Below are 12,398 nucleotides of genomic sequence, written 5' to 3' on the forward strand. Positions count from 1 at the left end.
TGTGGTCAGTTCCAGTTCCAGATATATACGACACTTTGCCACTGTAAGTGCTAAATTGAATGACTTGATGAAAAAGATAGTTTAATTTCATTGGTCACATGAATGTGAGAATAGTTTTAAGAAAATCAGAAAATCAAACAACTCACTTAGAATGCTACTGAAATGGCATATTTAATTCCGAAGCTTCATATAGACGTTATTGTCAACACTAGCCCAGTCAGGTTAGACGCAATCTTTTCACAGCACAGCAGACACCCGAATGCTCGAAAGGCATATTGTGGCAACTGCAAGTAGGAGTTTGTCCCAAACAGAATGTGCTTATTCACAACCTGAAAAAGAAAGTTTAGCTGTGGTATGGGCTTGTGAACATATCCATGTATTCCTGTACAGAAAGCCTTTTACGCTGGTAACTGATCATCAAGCATTACTGACTATATTTGGACATCCGAAGGCCAAGATGCCTCCTTGCATTGAACAATGGGGACTACGATAGCAAGAGTGCAATTATAAAAGTGTGCATCATTCAGGGATTGATCAGCAACCAGCTGACTACTTTCCCGGAGTGTGTGTCCAGGGTCACGGTACTCCATCCAAGATGGTTGAAGCCTGTATCAATTTAATTGTAAAATGAAACACATCAGCTGTCATTTTGTTAGCCCACATTATCACTGCCATGAGCTATGATAGTGACATGCTAAAGTTGAAAGATATAATTAGACATCAGTCATGGAACCAAAACCCTCAACCTCTCACCAGTGATGGTGAATATCAAAAAATACAAAATTGTCAAAGATGAACTGTCCATAACTCAGGAAGGAGGTATACTCCAAGGGATGAGAATCCTGAATCTGGAGCGTCTGCAACAGAACACAATTGAAGTGGCCCACGACTGACATCGTGGAATCTTTGCCACAAAACGAGCTCTCCGAGATCGGGTCTAGTTTCTGTATCTCGATGAGCGAGTTGAAAAGAAATTAAATGTCTGTCATCTATGCAACTGCCTTTCTACAAAAAATACTCAACAAACCTTGAACATGTCAGAACTCCTGAAGCACGCATGGTAGAGAGTAGCCATTGACTTTTTCGGTCCACTTGACAATAGACATCATCTGATGGTGACTGTAGATGAATATTCATGAATTCCATTAATTGAAGATCTCTCATCTGCCACTCAAGACTGAGTCATTGAGAGGCTAGATGGCATCTTTGTGACATGGGATGTTCCTGCCATATTGACATCTAACTGCCTATAATAGTCAAGAGTTCAAAGATTTCTTAGCGCAACTGAATATGAAGCTTCAGAAGAGCACACCTCTGTAGCCGCAGGCCGACAGACTTGTTGATCGCTTTATTAGTACCCTAAAGAAAGCAGTGCAATGTTCTACTCTTGAGAAGCTTGATTTAAAACTGTGTTAAACTCTACCCTGGGAGCTTATTGTACAACACCTCACCTGACCACAGGTCAAAGTCCTGCAACATTGATGTTCGGAAGACCAGTGACAACCAAGATACCTCAGTGGACTAACCAGAGAGAGAAAAACAAGAAAGCAACTCGTTGGAAGGACTTGGTTCACAAGCAAACGATGAAAACGTATGCTAACAAAAGACAGCATGCAAAGAACAACATCATTTAGAAAGGAGATCGAGTGCTTACCCGCCAGATACGGAAAAGAAAATCTGATGCTCCATTTGATGCAGACCTCTTTCACGTGGTGTCTACCAAGGGAGAGATGCTGACTGTCCAGCTCCCTAGGAAGTCTATTACAGGCCTCTCTTCTAATTTTTGGCATTTAACTCATTGTTCATCAGATCTACATGTTGAAAGAGACACTGGTTCTGAAGCATTAGTGACTGCGGTTGCCTCTCCACAGTAACACAGATCTAGAAATTGATGGTGACAGTTCCTAGTTTCCAATGACAGGATCAGGTTGAACAAATAAAGTACCAAAAGATTGATTGAAGAGATCTAACTGTGCAAGTGTATATATTTTGTTTAAACAAAGTATATTTTATTGAACAGAGGAGATGTAGTGTCTTGCAAGTTAGCAATGATGGAACCCTTTTGGTACCTGATGGACTCCGTAGAGATGTGACATAAGCTAATACAATGAAGCATGGTTTAGAATGTGGAGTTCGCAGTTATAACCACATGAATAAAGACGTGTAATACTTAACTTTGTGTGTGGTGTAGTCATTGGTTGGAACCCAGGCTGCAGAGGACCCTACACCCTCCTCCCTCACTCTGCTTAACCAGCATCTTTCTGGCTCACCCTCACAACTCTGCCTATCCTCTGTCACTGCTTTGCCCTCATCCCTCTCTTCATCACATACTCAACCCTCTCGATCTCTCCCCATCTACCGCTACACCTTGCCCTCTTCTATGCCCTTCCCTTTTCTCGACCATGCCTCTTTCTCTCTTTCTCTTCCTCACACTCCTCTCTCTCTTCACCCCATTCCCATATCTCCATTCACCTCACTCTATCCTTTCTCTCTGCTTCACCCTCCTGTCTGTGCCTCATCATCCCCTTTCAGCCTCACCTTCCCTCCCTCTTAGCCTTACAATCCTGTCCATTTCTTTCAAACTCCTCCCTCATAACTTCCTCCCTCTCCTCCTTGCTCTGCATCTCACCCTCCCTCTCTCCACATTATCATCTCCCCTCGGTCTGCTTCACCCCCCTTGTTGTCGCACCCTCCCTCCTCTCTCTCTGCCTAACCTGTGCCCCTACAATTCATACTCCTCCTCTACCTGCCTCACCTCTACTTGACCTCTGTACCTCACCTTTCTCTTGCTCACTTTTCCTCCGCCTTACACCCTTCTCCCCAACTCACACTCCTCTTCCACTTGCACTCCTCTGTCTCTCCACCTCACCCTCCTTCCTATATCTGTGTCATCCTACTTATTGCCTTGCCATCCTCTTCTCCATCTCCCCATCTTCTCTCCCTCTTCACCTCTCCATCCTTTCTCTCACTCTCCTTCTCTTCATCCTCTCCCTCTGCTTCTCCACACTCTGTCTCAGCTTATCCATCTCTTTCTTTGCTTTCTCATCATCTTTCTGCTTCTCTATCCTCTCTCTACCTCGAATGTGGCATGTCACACCTCTTACTTACACCCTCTACTCCCTACCCCTATATGCCTCTCTCACTCCCTTTATGCCACCCAGGTTGTCTGCCTCTCTCACCCCATTGATGTCTCTTTTATCCCTGGTAGATGCACACTCACCCAACTGCCCTACTACATGCTTTAAAACCCTCTCACATTCTTTATGCCACATTCACCATCCTGCACACCTCATTAACTTCCTTTATGCAATACTCACCACTGCTGCATGTCACACTCACCGCACAGCAAACTCCACCCATACCGCAATAACACCCTTTACACTACATTTGTCAATGCTGCATTTACCTTTCATGCACTTTAGGCCACATTTGCCCCTACTGCACATCTCACTCACTGTATACGCCCCATTCACCTCTGCTGCACACAGCATTCCCTCCCACCACATTCACACTGATGCATGCTGCACTCACTCTTTTCCTACTATGTTCCTCTCTGATACATGCATCACTCATTCAATTTAAGCCACAGTAATCACTGCTCAAATTCAGCACTCTTTCCACTGCTGGCTCTTCTCACCCTCTGAAAGGGCAACTCATAACTCACTCAATCATGCCACATTTATTCTTACCTCTGCACTCACTCAGTGCCCACTCACTCCCTGAATTCAAGCTTTATTCACTCACCGCATGGGGGTGATAAGAACAGGCAGTCCTGATGCAGCAGAATCAGGGATTCGGGTGGAAGCCCTTATGGTGCATCTGCATATGTGGGGGTGGGAGATTCCTGTAGTGCACTGTGAGATGTGGAGGGGTGGCTGTTGACAGGACCCCAAAGTGATCACCAAACTCTTTGCCTCCCTCCAGCATGCACCTCATCATCTTAACTAGAGCCAGAGGGACAGTTTGGTCAGTAAAATATGGAGGGGGACAGACTGAAATCTCTCAAACCCTCACCATAGCAACTAAGGCCCTTATTTATTATTATTTAGCGTGGGACGAAAAGTTCATTTTGCATTAGAAACCTGACTCATAAATGAAAATGGCTTTTCGGAGCAGTACCCCATGTTATCTATGCAAATGGCTGGTAAGGGCTGTGAATAGCGCAAACACCTGTAGGAAAGACTATCAAAAAATAAAATTCAACAAGCATAATAAATTAAAATGACAATCTGCCTTGGACTCTTAAAAATGACACAGAGACATTTGGTAAAGCTATGAAAACATGAGGTTTCAAAGGCCTTTTGTCAGATGCTTTTCCCTGTAATAAATCATGGTAAAAACATGGGCAAGTAAAGGTCATAGTTAATGGAACTAGTTTAGATTTTGTTTTAATTATATAATGTGTTTTCTTCACTTACAATAATGATTAAACACGTGTGCAATTGTAGTGTATAGTTTCTATTAACTTAACTGGACATTTTGTTGAAATGTGCTGTGAAATAGAGACGCTCAGAATGACCTCATTACTGATATCATGTTAGTTGCTGGTAGAATGTTATTTTAAACAAGAGCTCTATTCACAAACTGACTTAAAGCTTCATTTATTTACTACAGAAATATAATGACACGCATTTCAAAATGCATTGCCACAATATGTTCTAATTTTTCCCGTTTAAATAATAATTTTCTCTTGCAGCTAATTTAATGTGTCTAGTCACAATTACACGGTTAGGAAATGAAGTCATTTTAAATAAGTTTCAAATGTGCTGTGAGGACAAAGCGATAGCCAGCGCCTGATAAATGGCGTGTGAACAGGAGGAAGGAGGAGATGTGCCTTTTGGAGAATGCTAGATTTCCATTGGAGGAGATGAAGAAACATGCCATATTTTGTTCAACATTTGCATATTTATAAACGCGTTCCTAGATAAGGCGCTTCAGAACCAGAACTAGAGGGGAGACTGACTTGCAGACCTAAGATGGAAAGGGACGGAAAGGTGATGCTGTGCAGACTTTGATTCAGAAGAGAACAGGGGAGAAGAGTGATTCCTCTAGAACAAGAAAAGATTCATCTGGACAAGGGATGCAGAGCTGCAGTGAAGAACGATTGGCTGTGTGTCCTTTTGACTTTTATTAACACCCCAAGCTTTATGTTTTGACTAATTGGCTTTACCAAGGTTTATTTGTTCTATGCTTCATTTTCTCTTTATGGGAAACTCTGTAATTATCAATGATTGATTAATTAGCTTCATGCTGATCTCACTCTTGCCTTTATTTCTGAACTCTTCATGGGTTCTGAGTGACATTATGTGTGCCCCAACTCTTAGAATACAGATTTTTTGCTTAATGGAACACACTGTATGTTTATTATATTATGATCTGCACTAACAATTTTTTTCTACTATCAGTTCTGTAACCTGATTCATATTTAACTAATGAATAAAAACTCAGGGAAACCTCTATCTTTAATTATAAAATAAAACCCTTTAAACTACTCACAAACTCTCATCATTGACTCCATCTAAAGTACTTTATAGTTGATGATGCATAACTTGTGTGTTCTATTTTAGTTATTGCTTCTTCAGAAAATGGTGGCAAATGTCCATTCGCCTAAAGTGAAGCAATTAGGATTTCAAAAGGACAAAATATGTAAGCTGGGGTGTTTATTCTTAAATACTCATTTGGTCAAATCCTCATAGACCTTTCCCACACACCCATAGAAATTCACACAAAGCCAGATCTACAAAAACAGCAGTATCTGTATCCGTGTGAAATCCTAGTACCAAATGAAACCGGTTTCAAAACAGATGCATATGAAATATGTCATGATATTATTATGCGTAACGTGTAATTTCTGCAAAATTACACACTTTGTGCAACTGACCCTCTAACAGTTGACCAATGTTTAGGATTTCGGACTGGAGTCTGTACAAATTTTATGCACAAAATTAATGCCTCAGTGGTTAGTATTGCTCAAAACCATTTTTTATCACGGCGCTGCAATCTTCTTTTCCATTCTCAGTGTTTTGTTTCAGATTTCACCTGTGTTATTTGCTTGACGTTTAGTAAATATGGGTCCAAGAGACGATTCAATGAGAAGGAGGTGGGCAGCTGAAGGAGTTGGGAAGCGAGAAGGTTGTGGAGTCTTAAAGAGGAAAGTATCACATCACTCTAGAAGTAGCTAAAGTATTGAGGATTGAGGTATGTGCATTGCATATTATACAAAAAATAGATTAATCACCACCAACTGCAATGCAGAGACATGTATAGCCACAATCAGATGGCACCATTCTTGCCTCCACCACTGCCAGCGAGTTTGCGTTACTGGGCAAATAAGCCCAGTCAGTTTCTAAATAGTCACAAACATGCATGTTTGATGATGTTCATCAGGCTCCATCCTACCTTCGAGGGGCAGTGGTAAATACCTTTCTGGGGTTGGAGTTGCAATAGAACACACAAACAATTGGTGGAAATGTATGCAAAGGGGTTCTTTGGAGAGGAAAATAATTTTCATGTGAAAAAGAAAGAAAATATTTAGTAAGTTTATTTGGGCTTCCTCTTCTTTTTTGCATTTGAAAATATGTGTTTGTACATTTGTGTGTGCACAAATAGAATTCACAAGTGTTTTCGAGGAGTGCACCTTAAAACCTGGGAATTGGGAAGGTTTCCAGGCATAACCTGGTGACTTTTAAAAAAATATTTAATTTAGTAATTTCAACAACAACTTAATTTATGGCTACATATAAGCTCCCTCATTCTCTCCCCCCCCCCAATAAGGAGCACGCCATAGCAGTTACATTTGTCATTTGTTTTGAAATGCAACCAGACAGTATGAGCAACATCTATAAACCTGGTACACTTTTGTAAATTGCAAAAATGAGTGAATCTAGATCCACGTGAGGGTGCAAATCAGAGACTGCAGATTTGCCCATTTTTTGTGAGTCACAACCAATATGAGAAGCAGGTGATAGTTAGCTATTCCTTTGGAACATTAGAGCTATCAGGTCCTAATTTGTGTTGTTGCCTTTGTGTTCCCTGTCCTGCTATGTGCTGGTATGGGTGTAGGAGGGGTATGATAGTTTGGTCTAAATTTAAATGCTGCTAATGACAGTTGAAATTTAAAACTCCCTTGCCAATTGGGATTCCCTGGACTCAATTACCAAGCACGTAATGGGAGCTGGAACACCACAAACGCCCCTCCTGAAGTTACACATTGTGCACAGCACTGCAGCTTCACAATATAGCTGTGATTATAGGATTATAGATTGTTATTTAGAACAGCTACTGTGAAAATGTGGTTCAGCACCACTATCCAACAGACATGTAAATGAGTTTAATTGCCTGTCTACTGTACAGAAAAACCTTTAACAATTGCCTTGGAGGGCGGAGTAGTTCGACTGGTGTGTAAAATTGCATTAATAAAGAAATAAACACAAAATATATCCCTGTTGCCTCCTTCGTCATGGCCTCCATTTAGTGATTGTTGAACCAAAATCCCACTGCCCACATTCAGGCCCACAATTGCACAGCAGATTAAAGAAGGAGATACTGCCAGTCAGTTGGTGGCATTTTTGCTTCCAGTTCCACCAGTAGCCCAACAATCATTCAGCCATGTCCAAATGGGGTGCTGTTATTCATAATCCATTTGTTACATGCCTACGAGGAGTGAGGGAATGACATTTGGGAGGTGATAGTGTAAGCCAGGAATGGGCTGGAAGTAGCTTGTTCCTGTCTTCAAGGCTGACAGAACCTGGGGCATTAACCCCTGGCTAGTCCCAAACTGTTACTGCACACATTCAAGCTGGAATCCTCTTTTAATAGTGGGTATTTGTGCTCCCAGAGGAGATTATTCTAAGGATTACAGTAGTTGATCACCGTGAGGAATCTATGGGATGTGCCTGCATTGACATACATACTTGGCAGCATGGGGGAATCTTGTGGTTTCCGCGGGTCGTATCACGGCATGTTTATGTTTATGTTTATAAGATTTTATAAAGCGCTCAACTACCCATGGGCATGCAGCTACAATGTGGTGTCTGCATAGTTGGGTTTCACCACACAGCTATTCAGGACACCAATGCATAAAAGGGCACCAATGTGGTCAGTATACCATCATTCTGATGTCCACCACCCCATCATTCACCCTCTATATTCTGCCAACTCCCTTATTTGAGTCAAAAAATCAATGACAGCCATGGAGGAGAATGGTACGCTGTGGCAGTTTTTACAACAGGGTGGAGCTTATGTCACCAACAAGGTCTAAATGGTGGTCTGTGTGTGAAATGTGTAATACTTTGACAGAAAGAGTCAGTACTTGTCTGAAGGGTGGGCCTCAACAAAGTAGCCAGCGAAGGGGCAGTAGATGCGGGGGCTCAGGTCCTTTACAAGTTGTGCCTTTGAATTCAGTGTTTTCTTCCTTTCAGCTTTCACAAATTGGGCCTTCCAGGTCTCTGAAAATCAAAAGCACACCAATCACACATTTTGCAGTTATGTTATTGAGCTATTTTGTGTTAAAGTTGTAACCCTCTTTACAATAGGTCCAATATAGATTTAATGGGAAACAAAATTATAAGAAAGTTAAAAGTTAGAAATAAATAAATAAGTGCATCAATTCCACGGCAGCTGTGCAAAATCTACAAATACCCAACTACAACTGATAATTAATGACCCAGGGTTACAAACATAATTGGTATTTGAATAGTGTAAGGGAGCGACTAACCATTTCAAGTGATTATTTACATTAAGCATAAGCAACAGATGCTGGGATTAGGTCTTAGTGGTAATAAAGATGTTGTGAAACTCAAGAATAAACTGCAGATACGGCTGACTGAGAGGTATGAATTCAGCTTTATTAGAGAACATCTCACCCATCAACTGCCCTGAAGCAATTGACAAAGAACTACCCCTGCTAACATTCCATACAATCACATTCAAATATCATGTTTCATAATGAAACTTACATTATAGAGACATCACACTCCTTTCTTCCTACAACATCAATATAACATCTCAGTAATTTATATCTTAAGTATAATAGCTCTATAAAATTTAACCCAGAAGAATTTACGTGGATCAGTCCTACATCTTAACATAAAGATAAAAGTACACATGCTCTGTTTAGTTTGTAACATAGTCATGGCGATATACCAAATAGTAACACTTCTTTTGACTCACTCTAGTGATCATGCCTTTGCTCATGGGCAAGTTATTTCTTTCCTTCTGGTTGCACTTCACATCTGCATTTTGACTATTGTATTTCTGGGAGTCAAGAAGGACAACTCTACTTTTGTTCCAGATCCTTCCTTTTGCTGTTGTAAACAGCATTATGTAATAACTTGATGACTCTTTGGGCTTTTGTAAACTTTGAATACATTGTAGAACCAACAGGTGCTCCTATTTTAACCCAGACACCAATTTTGACATCCTTTACATTTTTCCTCACATCCAAATTTTTCTTGCGTTGAACTGAATCATCTTCCCCCGATCTCTCCAACCTCCAGTTCCATTAAATTTCACTACTTTGTCCCAACCCATCCATCCAGGACATTAAATGGTATTAGGAAATCTTTCTTTAAATAGTTCAAAAGGAGAATCAAGAGATAGGAGATATGCCTTAATTCTTCATTGTAGTTCTAACATCCAATGAAGAGAATTTATCTTCGCCAACTGAATACTTTCTTGCAAGGTTTTGTTAAATCTTTCAATGGTGCAGTTGGTTTCGGGATGATAAACTGAACTCTTTTTATGACAAATGCTACAAGACTCAAAATAAGCACTTATTCCCTTAGAGAGCAAGCATTGACATAGCCAATAGGTCTCGCCTTTGGGACCTTATAAGTGTTTAGTTATCCAGCACAATATCCTTGGTGCAACAACATCAAGTGTTGCATGGCTAAACACTTACAAGGTCCAAAAGGCAAGACCTATTGGCTATGCCAATGCATGTTTTGAGTGAGTGGCTTGTGCAGGTATGCCACTGTGAGGTAGAGATGCTGCGAGTGCTTTTACAGGAGCCCCTGTGACATTGCACCTCTTCAAAATGTATCTTGGGTCAGGTGTAATACTTCTAGCCCCTATTACCATCTTCTCACACACAATGCATCCTTAAATGTCCCATGTACAGCCGGGGTTGACATTCCTATTACCACTGCCCTCCAGTGCCACTTTACCTGTGATGGGTGGTGGTGGTGGTGGACGTGGTAGTGGTGGTAGATCTAGTGGTGGAGGTGGTGGTGGATGTGGTGGTGGTGGACATGGTTGTGGTGATGGAAGTGGTGGTGGTGGACATGGTGGACATGGTGGTGGACGTGGTGGTGGATGTGGTAGATGTAGTGGTGGTGGATGTGGTGCTGGTTGTGGGGGTGGACGTGGTGGACGTGGTGGTGGTGGAAATGATGGTGGTGGAGGTCATAGTGGTGGTGGACGTGGTGGTGGTGGATGTGGTGGTGGTGGTGGATGCAGTGGTGGTGGACGTGGTGGTGGTGGATGTGGTGCTGGATGTGGTGGTGGACGTGGTGGACGTGTTGGTGGTGGACATGGTGGTGGTGGAGGACGTAGTGGTGGTGGACGTAATGGTGGTGGACATGGTAGAGGTTGTCGATGTGGTGGTGGACATGGTGGTGGACGTGGTGGTGGTGGATGTGGTGGTGGACATGGTGGTGGATGTGGTGGTAGACTTGCTGGTGGACATGGTGGTAGTGGTGGTGGTGGACGTGGTGTTGGTGGAAGGGGTGGTGGACATAGTGCTGGATGTGGTGGTGGTAGACATGGTGGTGGTGGACACAGTGGTGGACGTGGTGGTGGTGGACATGGTGTTGGTGGTGGATGTGGTGGTGGACATGGTGGTGGTGGATGTGGTGGTGGGTTGGTGGTGGTGGAAGTGGTGGTGGACATGGTGGCGGTGGATGTGGTGGTGGTGGACATGGTGGTGGACATAGTGGTGGACATGGTGGTGGATGTGGTGATGGACATGGTGGTGGTGGATGTGGTGGTGGTAGATGTGGTGGTGGATGTGGTGGTGGATGTGGTGGTGGTGGGCATGGTGGTAGACATGGTGGTGGATGTGGTGGTGGTAGATTTGGTGGTGGACATGGTGGTGCTGGACATGGTGGTGGACATGGTGGTGATGGTGGTGGATGTTCTGGTGGTAATGGATGTGGTGGTGGTGGACATGGTGGTGGTGGTCGTATTGGACCTGGTGGTGGTGGACCTGGTGGAGGTGGACGTGGTGGTGGACGTGGTGGTGGTGGACATGGTGGTGGTGGATGGGGTGGTGGTGGATGTGGTGGTGTATGTGGTGGTGGTGATGGTGGTGGTGGAAGTGTTGGTGGAGGTGGTGGTAGACTTGGTGGTGGTGGACATGGTGGTGGTGGACGTGGTGGTGGATGTGGTGGTGGTGGATGTGGTGCTGGATGTGGTGGTGGACATGGTGGACATGTTGGTGGTGGACATGGTGGTGGTGGAGGACATAGTGGTGGTGGACGTAGTGGTGGTGGACATGGTGGTGGTTGTCGATGTGGTGGTGGACATGGTGGTGGATGTGGTGGTGGTGGACGTGATGGTGGACATGGTGGTGGATGTGGTGGTGGACGTGGTGGTGGACGTGGTGGTGGACTTGCTGGTGGACATGGTGGTAGCGGTGGTGGTGGACGTGGTGTTGGTGGAAGTGGTGGTGGACATAGTGCTGGATGTGGTGGTGGTGGACATGGTGGTGGTGGACACAGTGGTGGACGTGGTGGACATGGTGTTGGTGGTGGATGTGGTGGTGGACGTGGTGGTGGTGGATGTGGTGCTGGATGTGATGGTGGACGTGGTGGACGTGTTGGTGGTGGACATGGTGGTGGTGGAGGACGTAGTGGTGGTGGACGTAGTGGTGGTGGACATGGTGGTGGTTGTCGATGTGGTGGTGGACATGGTGGTGGACGTGGTGGTAGTGGATGTGGTGGTGGACATGGTGGTGGATGTGGTGGTGGATGTGGTGGTGGACGTGGTGGTGGACTTGCTGGTGGTGTAATGGTGGTATTGGTGGTGGTGGATGTGGTGTTGGTGGAAGTGGTGGTAGACATAGTGCTGGATGTGGTGGACATGGTGGTGGTGAACACAGTGGTGGACGTGGTGGTGGTGGACAGGGTTTTGGTGGTGGATGTGGTGGTGGACGTGGTGGTGGTGGATGTGGTGGTGGGTTGGTGATAGTGGAAGTGGTGGTGGACATGGTGGTGGTGGATGTGGTGGTGGTGGACATGGTGGTGGACATGGTGGTGGACATGGTGGTGGATGTGGTGATGGACATGGTGGTGGTGGATGTGGTTGTGGTGGATGTGGTGGTGGATGTGGTGGTGGATGTGGTGGTGGTGGGCATGGTGGTAGACATGGTGGTGGATGTGTTGGTGGTAGATTTGGTG

The 12,398-nt window shown here is 44.1% G+C and overlaps 1 protein-coding gene across 2 annotated transcripts in view; it reads right to left on the bottom strand.

Annotated features, from left to right (window-relative positions):
- The window catches only part of LOC146831577 (cytidine monophosphate-N-acetylneuraminic acid hydroxylase-like), a 567,547-nt gene that overhangs the window by 184,972 nt on the left and 370,177 nt on the right, over positions 1 to 12,398 (bottom strand). For both annotated transcript variants that reach the window (XM_085605926.1, XM_085605925.1), the window contains one exon: positions 8,312 to 8,447. In XM_085605926.1, coding sequence (XP_085462052.1) covers positions 8,312 to 8,447 — 136 coding nt within the window. The remainder of the gene's footprint in view (positions 1 to 8,311; positions 8,448 to 12,398) is intronic.

This window comes from Triturus cristatus, chromosome 5_1 (genome assembly GCF_964204655.1).
Source record: "Triturus cristatus chromosome 5_1, aTriCri1.1, whole genome shotgun sequence".
In the NCBI taxonomy this organism is placed as follows: Eukaryota; Metazoa; Chordata; class Amphibia; order Caudata; family Salamandridae; genus Triturus; species Triturus cristatus.